Genomic DNA, 18,692 nt, shown 5'->3' with positions numbered 1-18,692 from the left:
GCAGGAATCAGGAATTAGACCTCGAATAGCAGCCTGAGGAGCTGAGCCTCTATTCTTAAGGTGGTGGGAGCCAGAGAAGATTTGGAGCAGAGGAAGGAAGTGATCTGACCCTGACTTAACAAGCTTTTTCTGCTGCAGAGTAGAGAGCAGACTCTTGGGTTGCAGGGAGACTAGGGAGGAGGATACTGAAATAGTCCAGGCGAGTGTTGGTGGTGACTGGACCAGAGCGGTGGCTGTGGAGGTTGGAGACATGTTGGAGTCTGGCTGGCTTTTAGGTAGGTCTGAGCAGACTCTCTGATGTGGAGGGTGGGAGAGAAGTGGAAGAGTCAGGGGAGACTCTGAGGTATGTGGCCTTGTAGTTGTCAAAGTTGATGGTAAGAGTAATTTTCAGTGGAGATGTTAGGAGTCATTTGGGACCATCTTGAACTGAGATGTTCTAGAGACATGTAAGTGGATTTGTCAAGTGGGCACCTGGAGTTCAAGTGAAGAGTTCAGATTGGCGACACCCACAACAATGATGGTGTGTGGACCAGGATGGAGCTATGGGTCAGGTTTGGCAGGGGGCACGTTCAGTTCTGGTGGCAATGCCATTAGGTAACAAAGGAGGGGAACGAATCTCTTGCTGGACACCTTGATAGGGGTGGTGGGCTTCACAAAGACACATGAGGGAGAATAATGGCATGGTGACAGGGTATAGGAGTGAGGAGGGTCTGGCTGGTGGCCAGGGTTTCATGGGGAGTGGACATGAGATGGAAACAAGGCAGCAAGATGACAGTAAAGCTGGTGGCTCCCCAGGCTCTGACCCTTGCTGGGACCTGGGATTAGCTCCAGATTAAATAGGACCCTCTGAGAGAATCAGTAGGCATGATGTGAAAGACAAGTGAGTCTGGCCTTCCAATCAGCATCAGAGGAAGCTGAGGCTGGTGAAGGGACACTTTTGTGACAGAAATGTGGAAGAGGGCTGAGGGTGTCTGAAATCTGCATGTGGTTCCAGGTGGCTGAGGATGAAACAAAGATCAGGATCAAGTAGGGAGGCCTTCAAAGCAGGCTTGGAGGTTGCCCCGAGCAGTCAGGGCCATTGGAGGCCTGTACAGGATGGGATTCTGATCACATTTCCCTAGTACCCTCTGGATGCCATGTGCACACTGGCCCATGGTGAGGCCAGGGAGAGATGCATGATGTGGTATGGGGATGGTGGTGGCTGTGAGGGGTTGAGGATATAAAGAGAGGTGTGGTAAGAAGAATGATGTGCATGTTGGGAGGGAGTGTAAACTGGTGGCCCCAGGCCCTTGTATTGGGGGCTGAGTGGAGAACAGTGACCCAAGTTTGGTTGGGTTTGGGAAGCACAATCTGGAGAACTCCGGGTGAATTGTCTGGCAGGTAAAGGGTGAGGACCTGCAGGCCAGGCCCAGAGCTTAGATGACATCTGTCTACCCATCTGCTTGTTGTTGTCAAGGGCTGAACAGTGTTTAATGGGACTGTGAGCAGAGGCTGGGCATCAGTGGCACCAGGGCCTGCTATCTCCTCTGAGGAGGAAAGCAAGGAAGGAGGGAGGATGATTGGAGAGATGCCTAGTCCTGGGAAAGACGGTTGTACATAAACTCAACTGTCTCCATCTTGGCAGGGCTGTGTGACTTTTGAGGACGTGGCTGTCTACTTCTCCTGGGAGGAGTGGGGGCTCCTTGATGAGGCCCAGAGACTTCTGTACCGCAGTGTGATGCTGGAGAACTTCGCACTGATGGCCTCTCTGGGTAAGGTCCTCCCAACCCACTCCAGTATCCTGGCCTGTACTCTGCTCTTCCGCTTTTCTCCCAAGCTGGATCATGGGCACTATTTCCTTCTCCGTGTTCTGGAGTGGGTGTTGTGTGGGCACTTAGCTCATGCCTGGGCTATGTGCACTATGCCTTCTCTCCTTGAGCTGCCTTGATGCTTGCTGCCCCAGAGCCTTGTGGGAAAGGGCTTGGGGATTAGGAGTCTTGCAGTCAGACTAATGTATCACACTGGTGGCCTCTCCCTGGCCTGGTGACACTGTGAAGATCCAGGGCTGTTCTGTGCCCCAGGTTCTGCCTTCTTCCTCTGGCTGACATACAGGATCTGCCTGTGGCAGGAATTGAGGCACCAACATGGCCACTCTTGACTGGGTTGTTCCTGTGAGACCCTTCTCCAACATTCTTTGTGTAATGTTTAGTTTTCTTTCCTGTGGTCTGTCATGGGGTGGGTCACTTTGACCCATCTGTCTTGTTTCTCCCTTAGGACTTGCATCTTCTGGGACCCAGGACATTACCCAATTGCAGCGGTGGGGAGAGCCCTTTTTGCCTGCCAGAGAAGTCATAACTGTAGCCGTGCCAAGAGGTACTTGGAGGGAGGAGCTAGACAGGCATGAGAACTCATGGAGGGGTTCAGATAGTACTAGAGTCTTTCCAGTGGACACTGATGTTTTCTATCAAGGCAAGAAGCCATGGATTTCCATCTTTTCTTTCCCAGTTGCCTGATGTCTACTCTGATTTCTGACCCAGAGCTATCCCCGCCTCCTCTGTATCACACCTGGCTCTTTCCACTGCTTCCTCTACAGTGCTCTCCAACAGTGGCCGTGTTTTGTGTTCTTTTATGAGATGGTCCGTCAGGTGTGGCCACAAGAGGACACACAGGAGAAGCTTAGGAAAAAACAAAATTTGTTGTGCTCAACAGGTCCAGAGAGACAGTCACTGCATGCCAAGTGTTGGGGGTGGAGGGGAGTCACATCAAAATAGTTACCAGGTGCCCTTTGGAGCTCCTCATTTAATTTGATTACGTTAGGTATCAGAGCATTGATGGGGGAAACAAAGCGTTGAGATTTCGATAATCAACAATTAAGTGCCACTGCTGGTAGAAGGCTTAAGCCTGGCCAAGTAGTACTACCGAAAGGAGAAACAGTGGGGATAACTGCCTCTCTTTTAGTAGATCTTGGACAAGCAGCAGAAGGCCTGCAGTACCTTGGCACACAGTGACTGTCTCTCTGGACCTGTTGAGCACAACAAATTTTCAGGAACAGTTGTGGTGTGCTCACCACTTTCACTAGAGGGGCCGCTCTGCGGGTTCTCACTTTATGGTTCTGCCTAGCAGAGCTGGGACTCTGGCTCATTCCAGCGTTGTAGGAGGCAGGCAGTGGCATCTCTGTCTACAACAGGAAAACTCAGAGCATCAGAGGTCACCATGATGGGCAGCTGTTTAATAAAGACTGTTGTAATATCCCTTTAGTTTGAATGGGTCACCTGGAATGATGGTAATTTGGGCTCTTATATCCAGTAAAGCTATGAAATGTGTATTTTTCGAGTTCTAATGAGCCACCAGTTGTTTATGGGTGATCGTCCCTGGGTGGTGTGACAAGGCCTGGGGACTGAATCCCCACTGGCGAGTCTTTGGTGGTTGCCAGTTTCTAAGCTGGAGGTATTTTTGGGTGGGCTTGGAGCAGCTCCCTGAGCTACTAGATCTGTGGGTAATAGGTAAGGCTCTTTTAATAATATCTCCTTTGGTTGTAATTTGGGGGTATTTTGCCTAGTAATTTGTTCATGAGACAGTAGGGGTCATCAGCAAATCAGGAAAGGAGCAGGCTGAATGGGTGTGATGAGCTGGACTCTGAGTCAGGTGGATGCAGCTCTCATGGCACATCATATCAGTTCCATTTGTGGCCTCCCATTTGGTGTGAATATGTGGATAAGGAAATGCTGCCCTGTATCAGAGGCGCCTGCAAAGACAACTGCTGGACTCTGTGACAAAGGGGACCTCTTCTGAATTAGAAAAGTGTTTAGGGTTTTCCTTGTCTGAATGTTCAAAGAACTGGTGGGTCCGTGAACCGCTGCAGTTTCTGTGGAGAAGCATGCGGGCCTCTGTGATACTTTTCCATCAGCATCTCCAGGCCATGAGAATCCACCTCAATGATGGCAGGGCTTCTGAATTCCAAGATGGAATAGAGGTTTCAGGTTCCTCATCTGAAGCTTTTATAATTTTATCAAAAGTCCCAGCCTCTGTCCTCCTGGGTACCTTCAGCCCTGAAATACCACGTAAGAATTGAACGCGGAGTGTCAAAGGACCTTTATATAAATTATGTATCTTGAGCTGTTTAGTAATGCCGGCAGCTGCCTCATCACTGGGGTTGTCTGAGCAGGAGCTGCAAGTCCCGTATTAACTGCTCTCAGTTACCAATCAGCTCCCTTTCCCAATGTCTTTGAAATCTTTAAGAATAGCTTGGATTTCTAGTCTTGTAAAATAATAAATTTGGTTTCTAATTCTTTGTGATCTCAGGGTACAGCCACAGGGTATTCTAGAAAGATAAGATTCACAATTTAGAGCAGAAAGTTGTGGCTGTGCCTGAGAGAGGTAACACAAAGCAGTTCAAACTGGCGCAGGACATCGATGTAACACTGGGTGATGGAAGAGCCCAACTGAGACAGCCAGTTAGTAAGTCAGGCAGTTAAGAGGCATCTCCTAAGTCCTCCCTCGCCTGTGACTAGACCATCCTGTTCGTGATGCCAACCGCTTTTTATTCTTTTATGAGATGGTCAGTTAGATGTGGTCAAAGAGGAGACACAGGAGAGGTGTGGGAATAAACAAAGTTTATTATACTCACCAGTCCCAGAGAGACAGAGTCACTGCATGCTGAAGATGGGTCACCTGGGAGGGAATGCCAGGGGAATGAACTCAATCAAGCAGGGGAGAAGTGGAGAGAACCTGCGGGTAAGTGCCTTTATTGGAGGTACACTAGAAAAGATGCGTGGGGCTTTCATTGGTGCATTTGAAGAGGGGTGGGTAGCCTTGCAGTCCTTAAACACTAGCTATTCAGTTGCATTCAGTTTTTCTGGGTGAACATACCCTTTTGTATTCATTCCTGTGTAACGAGCAGCTGGGGCCCTGCTGGAAGCCATTTGCAGGGGAGACTGCCTCTCCTTCATGAACTATATGTCATCCTGTGTCCTTGCTGCTCATGAGGCCCCCACTGAGCTGGAAGCCTATCAGGTCCAACACTGCATAGCAGGCCCTTCCTCATGCTGACCTCTGTGGCTCCTTGATCTGTAGTGGTCCCAGGGTCTCCTGACTGGGTGTGTCAGACACACATTTGTAAGGGGGCTGCCCACTCCCACTGAAGTCTACATGCACTTCATCAGCATTTCTGTACCCTCAGGAAGCTGGTGTGGAGCGGAGATTGAGGAGGCACCTTCTGAACAGAGTGTTGATGCAGGAGTGCTCAGAGCAAACTTTCATCAACACCAGAAGCTGCGCTGTGGAGAGAAACCTGTAAGAAAAGAGGCGGGGCAACATGAGAAGGACTTCCTGACCAGCTCTGGCCTTGACTGTCAGGTGACTCACAACAGTGAAGAGTTACACAGGAACACAGAAAGTGGGGAGGGCTTTCACCCCAGAAAAAGGCATTACAAGTGCGGTGAATGTGGAAAAGCATTTGGTCAGAAATATTTACTCGTTCAGCACCAGAGACTACACACTGGAGAAAAGCCTTATGGATGCAGCGAATGTGGGAAATTATTTAGCCATAAATCCAACCTTTTTATACACCAAATAGTTCACACTGGTGAAAGGCCTTATGGGTGTAGTGACTGTGGAAAATCCTTTAGCCGCAACGCGGACCTCATTCAACACCGGAGAGTTCACACTGGAGAGAAGCCTTTCACGTGCAGTGAATGTGGGAAAGCCTTCAGGCATAATTCTACACTTGTTCAGCACCATAGAATCCACACTGGAGTAAGGCCTTATGAGTGCAGCGAATGTGGGAAATTCTTTAGCTTCAACTCGAGCCTCATGAAACATCAGAGAGTTCACACTGGAGAAAGGCCTTATGAGTGCAGTGAATGTGGGAAATTCTACAGCCACAAGTCAAGCCTTATTAATCATTGGCGAGTTCACACCGGAGAAAGGCCTTATGAGTGCAGGGAATGTGGGAAATTTTTCAGCCAAAGCTCTAGCCTCATGCAACACCGAAAAGTTCACACTGGAGAAAAGCCTTTTAAGTGCAATGAATGCGGAAGATTCTTTAGCGAGAATTCCAGCCTCGTTAAACACCAGAGGGTTCACACTGGAGCAAGACCCTATGAGTGCAGAGAATGTGGGAAATTTTTTCGCCACAGCTCCAGCCTTGTTAAACATCGGAGGAGTCACACTGGGGAAATGCCATATGAGTGCAGTGATTGTGGAAAATCATTTAGCCAGCGTTTCAACCTCCTTCAACACCAGAAAGTTCACAGAGGAGAGAAGTCTTGAATGCAGCTAATGTAGAAAGACCTTTAACCAAAGGTCTGCTCTGATTCAGCAACAGAAAATTCATAACCCAGATAGGCCTTATGAATACAGGGAACGTGAAGAAAGGCTTCAGCCAAAGGCTTAATATAACCTTGTTGGGCACCAGAAAGTTGAGACTAGAGAAGGGCCTTCGGAATACAGGGCATGCTGTCTCCTGGCCAACCTAACATGACACAGAAACTTTGAGAGTAGCCTTTATCACAGAGCCAGCAGTTGCACATCATTCATCAAGTTCGCACACTGGGGGCAGGATAAGTATTGGTGGCATCAAGCGCCTCCTGAGGAGACAGCCCTCGGCCTGGGAGCATTAGGGAGGGGGTGCCCTGTGTACTTGGCTGCCTCATTCTGGAGCAGAGTTCTCATATCCCTGAGTTTGGAGGAGGGAGAGAGGAAGTGGTCTTGGTTCAAATGTGACTGGCTCTAGCTGTTTTTACTGATTAGACTTTTCTTGAATAAATGTTTCTTAATTTGCTGTATATCTTAGGACCATTTCTAGAGACTTTAAAATGTGTTTTCATAATTTCCTCCAGTCTTAATGTGAAGCAGGCCCTCAAAGCTTCTCACAGTCATGCTCGAAGTTGATCCAAATATATAACATTTTAAGAACTTGCCAAATTGTGTTCTAAATGATTATGCCATTTCATATTTCCTCTTGAGTGTATTAGATTTCCAGTTTCTTCACCTCCTCCTGACCTTTGTAGGTAAGACAAAGAGCATTCATTTTAGCCATTCTCATAGGTGTTTAGCAGTACTTCATTGTTTCAATTCATATTTCCCTAATGACTTGGTATTGAGGATTTCCCCTGTGTTCATTTGCCATCCATATGTCTTATTTAGTGAATTATCTGTTCATATCTTTGACCTACTACTAAAAGAATTGTTTTGCAACTTCTCATATATTCTGGATATTAGTTCCTCATTTGATATATGCTTTATCAATATTCTCTCACAGTCTATGGTTTTAGTTTTCATTTCTTAAGAGTATCTTTGCTTAGAGCAGAATTTCTTAATTTTCACAAAGCCCAATTTACTTATTTGTTCTTTTATTGACTGTGTATTTGGCATTGTATCCTTTTTCTCTTACAAAGTTTGGTATCTTTGCCTGTCAATAAAAGCCTTATCTGAGTATGCTATTGGAGTCTTATGAGTCTTTAAATATCCAATCTTGTGAAATCTTTAGATTTAAATGCAGATAATGAACTCAACATTTATACATATCTCCCATCTCTTCAGAGACAGCCTACAAACCAGTGACATTCCAGTAGCTATAAGTAAATTTAATGCCTAGTTATTAGCTTATACACTTAACTTTTTCAATAAAAAGAACCAGAATTCCTTAGAAAAGAGGCTACTTACAGGTTGGGGCAGGAAAGGTACAACATGAGTCTAGGAAATATTCTTTCATTAGAAAGTAAGGAAACTCTCACAGAATAATGTTGATACATTAGCTTTCTATTGCTATCCTAACAAATTACCACAAACCTATGGCTTATACAACACAAATTATATCACAGTTATGTAGGTTGTAAGTTCAACACGGGCTGGATATCACTGGGCTAACATCAAGGTGTTGGCAGAGAGTATGAGGGAGATTCTGCTCCCTGCTTGTTTGAGTTGTAGGATGATTTCAGCTCCCTGTGGACATAGGACTGATAGTCCTGGTTTTTTTGTTTTGTTTTTTTGTTTGTTTGTTTGTTTGTTTGTTTTTTGTGGCTGGCAGCTGAGGATCACCCTTGGAACATGTAAGAACTTTTACAGAATATTTAAAGATTAAACTACCAATTATATACAAACTCTTCCAAAACAAGGCTCAAACACTTCCCGATCAACTAAATGAACCCAGCACAAACATGATACCAAAAGCGATGACGTTAAAACAACTTACAGACCGATATCCACATGAATGTAGCTACAACAAAACTAACAAAATGTTAGCAAACTGAATCTGGTGACATACATATATAAACACTAATAAATCATAACAGTGTGGTTTGCTGGGAATGCAAGGTTTTAACAATCGAATCTATAATATAACCTACATTAACAGACCAAAATAAAAACAATCATTTCACAGATGTAATGAAAGCATTTCACAGATATAGTGAAAGCATTTCACAGAATTCAAAACCACTGTATAATAAAAATTCTTGAGACTAGTGCAGCAGTGCAGGGGGCAGAGAGGGCAGTGCAGGATGCCGAGTAGGTTGTGTTCCAGAGAGATGGGGCAGCAGGGCTAACACTTTGACAGCTAGCTGGAAAGAGCGCAGAGTCAGCGCTTGGGGGAGCATGAGGATAGGTTCTGGAAAAGTTAGCTTTATCCGTCTAAGTAAGAACACAGAAATCTGCACAGACCTCATCATAGATTCTATGGAGGAAAAAAAAACATTGGGAGGACCACCTAGGTTTTTGCCACACGTGGTAGTGTATATTTGGGGAATTTGACTGTGCAGCTCTTGAAAGGCGAGACACTTGTGTACACTTAAGTAAAGCAAAAGCCTTCTGTGATTATAGCACAGCAGCCTCCCCAGCCCATGCTGGGCGACATTCCCTTCAATGACGCACTGTCCATCAGTGAGGTCCCATCCTGCCAGGTTTCTTTTGGATCCTTCTGGGCTGCAGCATACAGCCTCTACCTCACAATACCAGCAGCATGATGGGACCCCACAGTCAATCTTTCATGTCACCATGATACGCAGGCCCCCAACTGAATGAGAAACCACCAGGAGGAGTTTCTGGGACACTGCCACTGCTGCCCACTTCCATAGATCCCCCATGACAACAAGGGGCACCTCAACATGGGAAGATCAATGCACACAATGAACCTTCCCCAAGGCAGGGGACCCATGGATCCTGGCCCACAGAACACGGCTGTGGCATGAGACCACCACACATCCCTTGGCCTGCCATGCCCGGGATTAAGATGGACCTGGGAAGTGGCAGGCCCTGGCCAAATCCTAACAGTGCTATGTCAATTACATCTCCTCCTCACTCAGTACCTGGTAGTGGTGGCCAGGCAAGAACGCCCATCATGCCTAGTCCTGCAGATTCAACAAATTCCGGTGATGACATTTATACAACGATTAATCCACTGTTACTTCAAGCCACATACCACATGAACAGATCATTAAGATCAGGTCATAGAAACAGACTTCCTAAAAATTCTCCTAGCAACACAAGTGGTATTAGCAATCCTCCACCCACCCTCTCTGGAAATAGTAGCAAGCTAGGAGATAACTTCCTCCACTCCATCCAGAATGACAGTTATTCTTCAAGCATGACGATGAGTGTGTGTGATCCCCACCTCTACTACTCCAAAACACAAGAGAACCAGCATTGCGGGCAGGGAAATGACAGAAATTATGCAAGTGAGGCATCTTTACTCAGGAGCTGGACAAGGGGCATCTCCTGTTCCTCCTCATCCTCCACCCACCTTTCCTGATTTTAGTTTAATGCAACAAAAAGGCCTAACTTTTTATTCCGTAAAACATGAAGGACAAACCTAAAAATAAAAATGTACTTCAAGAGAATGACCACAAAAATCCTACCTCTTGTCCTTTCCTGAAAGGAGGTTTTAGGTACATAGACACTTTATTGTTTGGGGTTTTACCATTGTTGGGATTTGTTGTTGTTGTTATCAGGGGGATATTTGGGGGAAAATTATTTTTAAGTGGAAGCTTCTAGCAAGCCCCACCCCCGTTCCAATCAACTTCTTGCTTTATTCTTTAAAAAAAAAAGAAAAAGAAAAAGACCAAAAAAGTCATGCTGTCTATGTCTATCTGCACCCAATCTGTTCCACCAGAAAAGCTAGTCTATGTGTGAGCTCTCATGCTGTCTTTGTAGCCATCTTAAAAAATAAAAAATAATAATAGTAAACAGGAAGGTTTACAAAAAAATTCTCAGCAAATTAAGATTAGATGAGAATTTCCTCAACCTGATAAAGGGCAGCTATGAAAAACCAACAGCTAACATAATATTTGCTGGTGAAAGCCTGAATGTTTCCCCTGGTACTAGGAATAATGCAAATACGTTCCTGCTCATCACTCCTACTGAACATTGTACTAGAGGTCTGTGTTAGTGATGGAAGGAAAAAAGGTGTAAAGATTGTAAAGGGAGAACCAAAACTATCTATTAACAAATGACACGATTATGTTGAGAATTCTAAATTATCCACTAAAAAGCTACCACATCTAAATGATTGAGTTTAGCAAGGTCCCAGGATAAAAAGGCCAATATACAAAAATTATTTTTTTTAATACATACTAGTAATAAATGGTAACTGAAAAACAAAATCCTTTACAATAGCATCAAAATATGAAGTATTTAGAAATAAATTTAATAAAATATGTTCAATAACTATGAGAAACTATCAAACATTGTTGAGAGATATTAAAAGCCTAACTAGTTTCACTGAATTCTGCAAAATATTTAGACTAAATAATACCACAATAATACATCCTCTCAGAAAATGGAAGATCAAATGCCTTCCAACTCATTTTGAGAGGCCAGCATAACTCTGAAAACCTATTGAGTATAACAACAAATTACAAAAACTATAGTCTTAATTAATACAAATGAAAAACCCTTAACAAAATATCGCAAATCAAATCCAGGAAAAAAAGTACAAGTAATAAAATACAAATCACTGGGTTGTATCAAAGGAGAATATGGTTGGTTGAACACTAGGGCGACAATCAACCCTTACCCCACAGTCTGTTTTCCTCTCTGCTGCCAGAGGGGGCCTGTGAAGACCTGAGTCAGAGCGTCTCCCTCCTTGGCTCTAAACCTTCTATGGCTCCCACTAACTCAGGAGAGGGGCCCAGCTCCTCACTAGGGCTGATTTCTGCCCACCTGCTCACTGGTCCCAATGGACATAGTGTAGATCTGCGACTTCACGGTCATTCCTAGTTCAGTGTCACAGCCAAGCATAGGCGCATGCTAATTCTTGTCCCCGGAACACCCGTCTCACCTCATCTGACTGGGCTCCAGAAAGTGGAAGCGCTCCATACAATCCCTGGTCTCCATTAAGGGCCATGGGCCAAGAGTGAGTCACCTCTGGGGTCCCCACACTCGAGGGCAGGAGAGGGGAAGGTGGAAAGTCCTAGACAACAGCATCTTCTACTTTGGGGCCCTAAGGCCAGCGGGGCGTGGGTCTCAGTGACTGGGGGCCTGAGGCAGGTCTACTCACCTGCACGCAGCCAGCAACGCCTCCAACGTAACCTGTGCACCGAGCGGGGACCGGGCGGGTCCCTCCAGCTTAGTCTAGCCCACATCTCGCCCAGGGTGTGACCTCGGCTGACCACACTCTGGGCCTCAGTTTCCCTCGTGTAAGAGGCACACCACCTCAGGCATCTGGAGGAAGAAGCGCGGGTACGGCCCCGGAGAGAGCAGCCTGCGGGGTCACAGCTCGATGAAGGCACTAAAGTGGGTCTACTCTGTTCCATCTTCCTCATTCGGGTCTTGAGAGCCGCCTGGGAGTCCCACCCAGGGGTGCACAGACCTGCCACAGTCACTGTGAAGTACCCAGGGGTCCCGTGCCCAAACTCTTCTGCGTCGTCATTGGATGAGTGCCTGCCACCAAAGCACAAGCATAGCCTTCTGGGTAATGTAGGTCCTAGTGCTCCATCCTAACCGGGGCCCTTCTCAGTCACAGCAATGAACACACCGCTCGTGAGAATCCCTGGGAAATAATGCTCCACGGTTTCAAATGCAGTGACTTTGGCTAGACTTCTGTGGCCGCGGTGGGCAAAGCCCCATCTTGAGCTATTAGGAGGCCCCTACCTGTGCAGCCTTAGGCAAGCTGTTTCCACCTCTCAGACCCTCAGGAAAAATATATAATTAAAAAACATAATAAACATAAAATAAGTCTGTTGTGGCGCGACTGATTCTGAGACCCACGGAGCCAATTGAGATTAATTATGAGCCTTTGTTAGCCGGCCGGCAACTGACTCTCTACCACGCAGGGTTAGAGGAGATCAGCCCCGAGCTTCCAGAGGAGGCAGCTTGTAAAGCCTCCTACTACATCCTTGAATAAGCGGATTACAAGAAGCAGAAGTTAGCCATTAACGTTTTGTACAAAGATAAACGTATCCGGGGAACTCTCAGATCAAACAGGGCCTAGTAGACAGTTTTATTATTTTCACCTTGGAATGTTGCACTTCTCCTTGGGCTGGCGTCTGGAGATATCACCTCCCTGTAACTGAGTTACTGCTCTCCCTGGGGGCTGGCATCTGGAGATACTACCTCCCTGAAACTGGAGAATTTCCACTTTTTACAAGTCCTGAGGATGTAATGTACAGTGTGGTGACTATGGTTAATACTGTATTGGTTTCTGTGTTACTTTTTTGTTTCATGTTCCACCTATGGGTGAAATCATAGGGCCAAAGTGTAACAAATGAACAAAACAGAAATATAGATACAGGCAACAGAATGGTGGTTACCAGAAGGGAAAGGGGTTGGGGAGAAGAAGAATTGGGTAAAGAAGGTCAACTATAAGGTGATGGAAGGAAGTCAGACTTTTGGTGGTGAGCACATAATAGAGTATATAGATATCGAATTATAAAGTTGTACACCTGAAATTTGGTATTAACCAATATTACCTCAATAAATAATTTAAAAAGTATTAACAAATAAAAGACTTAGGTAATAGAAAGATGGTAACTTGCTTGCATTGTCTCTGTGTACTAACATTAAATGGTACTCTAATTCAGTGGTTCCCAAACCAGTACATCAGCATCATCTGGGAATTTGTGAAAAATGCATGTACAAGGGCCCCACCCTACCATAAGTCCATGGCCTGAACCTACAGCTCCCAAGAGAGTACTAAATCCTGGGGAAGTGGGAAAACTAAAATCACAGGCCCAAGGAGATATCCCTATGGAGGAGTACAAATGAGAAAACATTTAAGACATATTTCACAATCACTTCCACTTATATTCTGTTGCCCAAAACTCATTTACATGACCCATGTAAGGGAAGCTGGTATCCATAAAGAGAAAACTGGATCGGAGAGCAACTACCCAGTTTCCGGTATAATCCACTAGCTACCCATATTATACTCCACCTACACAGTTAGCATTATTACCCTGTGGGCGATAACCCCAAACCCTGATGCCTCCATCTTAACGTTAGTATTTCTGTTCCTAACCTGAAAGCACAAGCTATAAAACAAAATAAGTTACTTGTTGTCACTCACTCCAATATAATTATGGCTCTGGAACACAGTGGAAGGACCTATTCAAGGATCTGCTGAAGAAAAAACCTAGATTTCTATATGTGGCAAAACTGTCAAGAAAGTATAACATAAGACCATTTCAAGCCAAAAAGGAGAAATATAATGGAATAGTAACACACATTAAATAAAATTCTAAGGTTATATTTAAGGACTTTGGAAAGTGATCCCAGATGAAATATTGGCAGTGATAGAAAGAATGGGGACCTAAGAGGGGAGTTCATATGTGGATTGACATACTGCTCATTATTTGCATCAAGCATGAATAACATTTCCTTGTGGAGTTACAATAATGTAATTAACATGCATAGTCTCAACACATACACTGAGATAGGGCATTGGTCCCTTATATTGCCTAGGAAGAAAATAACATATTTATAACTCTGTGCTGTTTTAAGTAAATGTCTGTAAATTTTAGCTTAAACAATAACAAAAAGAATCAGACTATTATGCTTTCTAAACCAGAATAAAGAAAACCTAGATTGTAAATAATTAATAAAAAGTTTTTTAAAAAGGATCAGAAAAAGAAGTGAGGCAAAGAAAGCTACAAAATAAGAGGACAGGTCCTCTCAGTGCCTTTACTATCTCACTATCTCTCTCACTGTCCCTCTCACTCTCTGCCTCTGAGAGACCATACTGTCTGTGGAGTGTTATCCCTTTTCTAATAAACTTTCCTTTTGACTTCAGAAAAAAAATAAGAGGACATATTTAAATCCAAATATATCAATTATCAACTGGTAAGTATGGAATGAACTAAATTAGCACTCAGTACTTTTTGATGGCTAAAAACTCCCTTCGCAAGGGATTTAATTTTCATCAATAAATTTCAAGCACAGGTTTTCAATTTCCACTCAAAGCACACCTAACATTCCATGACATCCTCAGCCACCCCACTAGCTGGTGGGGAATCAAGACCTTATGCTTGAGGTCACCAGAACCCCTAATCAAGCTTCCTAAGGCCTGAAATCAGCTGAGATGTCATTGGGACCTCCAGTATATTTTTACCAGCAAATCCCATCCTGGTGAAGAAGGAATAGGATGGCACAAGGGGTAAAATAAGAGTGACAATACTTTTAACAATATCTGACATTTAAGCATATCCACATACCCAATACCATGATAGATACTTTCCAACAGAGTCCTTTAACCTGAATAACAACCTGGTGAGGTGGGTCAGTCAACACTCTTGTTTCATAGACAATGAAGTGGAGGCTTCCAATGGCTGTCAAATCACACAGTTTACAGGGATCCAACTACCCAAAGGGTCCCTGAATAGCCCTGAGTCATGGCCATTGCTAAGTAGCACAGCTGAGAATGGTGCACGCAGGGACACAGGTCTCTTTACTGCCCTACACGGCCTCCTGCCAAAAGCCATCTAATCTGGGCAGGGCTAGGGCTCTTTCTGAGCCTGAGATATAAGGCCATGGAAAATTCAACTGCCCATGTAACTATCATGGTGACAAGGAGGAGTCCTGCCTTTTCCATGTTCAAGAAAGGGAGGCTTCAGCTTCACTCTGTCAATACACATGCTAGATGCTGGTCGAGAAACTAGAACTCAAAGACAGACCATATGTCACATTCCCATGGATGCGAAGGGCTCTCTCTTGAGGGCTGAGTGGGGGGAAAAGTCATTCCCTGAGGCTCACTTATCATTCCCATTATGCACATGTTCTGCTGGCTCTGCCTTCTAACATATCCCTGGCCATCCCCTTTCCACCATCTCCAATGCCACCATCCTGGGCCAGTCCACTGTCCACATACTCTTGGACTACATAGTGGCCTCTGTACTCAATCCTACTTCAGTTCTTGACCCTCTTCAGTGCACTCTCCATACAGCAAAGGGAGGTTTAAAGACAAATAAAGTCATTCCACCTTCCATAGCCTCCCAGAGAGTCAGAATAAAATCCATATTTCTCATGATGGCCTACAAAACTCTGTGCATCCAGACCTGCTCCCTCCATCTCACTGTACCTCTTCTCTCTCCTCCAGACACACTGGCCTTCAGCTGTTTCTAGCAACAGGCCCAGCTACTGCCTGCCTCAGAGTCTTGGCATATGCTGTCCCCTTTGCCAAGAATGCTCTTTTCCATCTTCAACCATGGCTATAGATCCTCCAACCTTCGTGGGTCTGCATGGTTCAATCATTGCCTGCTCTTCTTCCCATTCTTTACATTTTCATACATATCTTCTCACTTTTACAGACAAGGAGAAGCCTGTGGACAAGTGACATGACCAAGGTCACCCAGTTGGTAATGGAAACAGCTCAGAAGTGCTGGATTCCCAATTGTCCCAAGTCCAAGCACTTAGCTAGTGGACCACTCTTCCCGATGCCTGTTTGTTCTCCATGCCTGAGCTGACCTTGCTCTTCATTATGCCTCAAGGGAATGACAGACACATTATTATCAGAGCAGCAGAGTTCCAGACCTCACCTCTGTGTTATCAAGTGTTATCAAGCAGCAAGACCCATTTCTCAGTCTCCCATGTATCTCTGCGACTCAGGATATTATGTGGGGGGATGGAGATGAAGGGTGGGGTTCTCACAATGTCTGCCCATTATTCAGCAGGGTCCTCCACACACAGCAGGGTCCTCCACACACAGAGATTGAGATGGGGAGACATGGACCATGAAGGAAGGGGGTCTTTCACCCATTGGAATGCACATTACTCTTGCTTTGGGACAAATTGAGGCTCAGGTCTCTGTGTGTGCCATGTGGTAGCAGAGTTCTCAGGTGTGGAAAGAAGGTCTCTCTGCTGAGACCCAAGTCATGTTTCAGGAGAGATTGGTCTGCAGTCTGAGCAGTGCAAGGGCTCAGTTACAGGTAAAGGTCATTCCATGGCCATGGCATGAACTGTGCAGGCGAGGAAGGACAAGGTTTCTCTTGGATATGAACTCCTAGGTGCCAAGGAATATTGTTCCTCTGGCCAAACGATTTGCTACAGTAGTGACTTTAAGTAGGCTTGTCCCCAGTATGAGTTTGCTGATGTTGGCTGAGGTCTGCCTTCTGGTCAAAGGCCTTCCCACACCTCTTACACTTGTAGGATTTCATTCTGCTGTGACTCTTCTGATGGGTCATGAGGGTTGAGCTGTAGCTATAGGTCCTTCCACACTCACTGCACTCATAGGGCTTCTCCCTGGAGTGACACCGCATGTGTCGAGTTACGGAAGAGCTGTCACAAAAAGCTTTCCCACATTCTTGGCACTCAAAGGGTTTTTCTCCACTGTGGATTCTACTATGCCGAATAAAGTCAGAGTGGTGGGCAAAGGCCTTCCCACACTCACTGCACACGTGGGGCTTCTCTCCGCTGTGAATGCGCTGGTGCTCTGTGAGGTGGGACCTGCGGCTGAAAGCCTTCCCACACTGCCCGCACTTGTAAGGCTTCTCTCCAGTGTGGATCCGCTGGTGTTCCATGAGGTGTGACCTGCGGCTGAAAGCCTTCCTGCACTCGAAGCACTCATAGGGTTTTTCCCTGACATGAATGCTGTAATGTCTAGCGAAGTCTGCCTTCTTGAGAAAAGCTTTCCCGCACTTTTCGCATTTATAGGATTTCACTCCAGTGTGAATCCGCTGATGTTGAAGAAGGAAGCGATTCTCCATAAACTTTTCCCCACATTCCTTGCATTTATAGTTCTTCTCTCCATGAACCAAGGGGTCTTTCCTTGATTGGCGTGATTCACACTCACGGACAGCATCTTCAGGAGAGACTCGCACCTGTAAATCCTCTGAGCACAGACTGTCACCTGTTCCCAAACCATCACAGTCAGAGCTTATCTTTCTATGGAGGATTTCCATGTGGGGGACTGTCCCTGTCCACAGGAGCGCTCCCTGTTTTTCTGATGGTCCTTTTTGTTTCGTGGCTCGCCCCAGCTTGGAAACACTGGAGTCTTCATGAGTCGGTGACCTGTGGAGTAAGCATCCCTTGGACGAGGCTGGCTGAGAAGCAGGAGGTTCTGCAGTCTTGGTTTTTGCTTTGTCATCTAAAAAAAGTCCAATACGCAAGAGAAGCCTATTAGCAATGCTAACATAGAAGAAACGAAATCACTGAGCCAGTGGAAAAGGAAGATGGAAATGATGCCACTGATACCTGCTGGGTTTCCACATATCTGAAACTTTGATTTGTATATTTTTCCATTGGTCCTTGGCTTCTTGATACCTTTAAAGGGACAACCTGAGGAGAATCTGGGGCAGGAGCCAGAGTGGAGTCCCTACCTCACTGTCCAAAGGGGAGAGAAATGACAACACTCTGTGTGTTGTGTTTGTTACAAGAAAGGACATCATGTAGTGCTATGGGAACACCAGGGGCATCTAACCCAGCTGAAATGAGAGAGACAATAGGGGATGCTTCCCAGGAGAGGTGTCCTGAGATCTGAGTCCTAAAGAGGCAAGATGATTTACCAAAAATAGAAAGTGAGAGGGCACCGAGGCCGAAGGAGACAGAGTCTAGAGAGAATCCTGGATGTCCAGGGAAGTTCAGGGATGAGAGGATGGCAAGGATGCAGATAGAGATGCAGAGATGCAGAGAGGGTGCTATTTACAGGGTTTGGATGAGTGACACGGAGGACAGCCAAGGCTACTCTTAGAACAGGGCCTTGCCAAAGGAGACATATGAAGTCCACTGCACATGAAGAACAGCCAGGGGACTATAAAATAGAGGCGACCCAGTTAGAAAAATTTGAAGTGTTTACTTCAAGATATTAAAGAGAATCGATAGAAATGGAGACATTAATAACAAAGTTGTCAATTCTCCTCAAATCTATCCATAAGCTCATTACCACTCCAGATAACAGGATTGTCAATGAAACTTGACAGATTGATTCCAGAACTTACATAGAAGAGTAAAAGGCCAAGAATATTACTGAATAAAGAAGAGTAAGGAGAAGGAACTTGCCCTCCCAGGCGTTAGGGCAGTAAATTTACAGACATCAAGACAGTGTGGTATTGACACAGATATAAGAAAAACTAGTAATAGAAAACAATAGTGCTCAGAAACATTCTCATGGATGTAAGAAGTGGCATAACAGATCAGTGGGAAAAGAAGAGACGACATAACAAAACTGGAGCTAAAAAACTGGTATCCCACATGGAGAAAAACGTTATTGCATTTCTACCTCCCACCATACGCAAACTTAATTCCAGATTCATTACAACGTAAGTGGCAGAAGTCAAATTTTAAAACAT

At 45.3% G+C, this 18,692-nt stretch overlaps 2 protein-coding genes and 1 pseudogene across 2 annotated transcripts in view; 2 read left to right on the top strand and 1 right to left on the bottom strand.

Annotated features, from left to right (window-relative positions):
- Positions 1–7,421, top strand: part of LOC102898444 (zinc finger protein 773) — a 9,506-nt gene extending 2,085 nt beyond the window's left edge. The window contains exons 3-5 of the mRNA XM_006915906.3: positions 1,625–1,751; positions 2,254–2,352; positions 5,159–7,421. Coding sequence (XP_006915968.3) covers positions 1,625–1,751; positions 2,254–2,352; positions 5,159–6,249 — 1,317 coding nt within the window. The 3' untranslated portion in view covers positions 6,250–7,421. The remainder of the gene's footprint in view (positions 1–1,624; positions 1,752–2,253; positions 2,353–5,158) is intronic.
- Positions 7,422–7,532: 111 nt separating this feature from the next.
- On the top strand, positions 7,533–10,532 carry LOC112483081 (annotated as a pseudogene).
- A 4,861-nt stretch (positions 10,533–15,393) lies between these two features.
- The window catches only part of LOC102891469 (zinc finger protein 550), an 8,971-nt gene continuing 5,672 nt past the window's right edge, over positions 15,394–18,692 (bottom strand). Inside the window, exon 4 of the mRNA XM_015592507.2 lies at positions 15,394–17,491. Coding sequence (XP_015447993.1) covers positions 16,464–17,491 — 1,028 coding nt within the window. The 3' untranslated portion in view covers positions 15,394–16,463. The remainder of the gene's footprint in view (positions 17,492–18,692) is intronic.

This window comes from Pteropus alecto, unplaced genomic scaffold, assembly GCF_000325575.1.
Source record: "Pteropus alecto unplaced genomic scaffold, ASM32557v1 scaffold326, whole genome shotgun sequence".
Lineage (NCBI taxonomy): Eukaryota > Metazoa > Chordata > Mammalia > Chiroptera > Pteropodidae > Pteropus > Pteropus alecto.
Note: the sequence above shows the minus strand (reverse complement) of the source record. Positions and strands in the feature narration are given on the sequence as shown.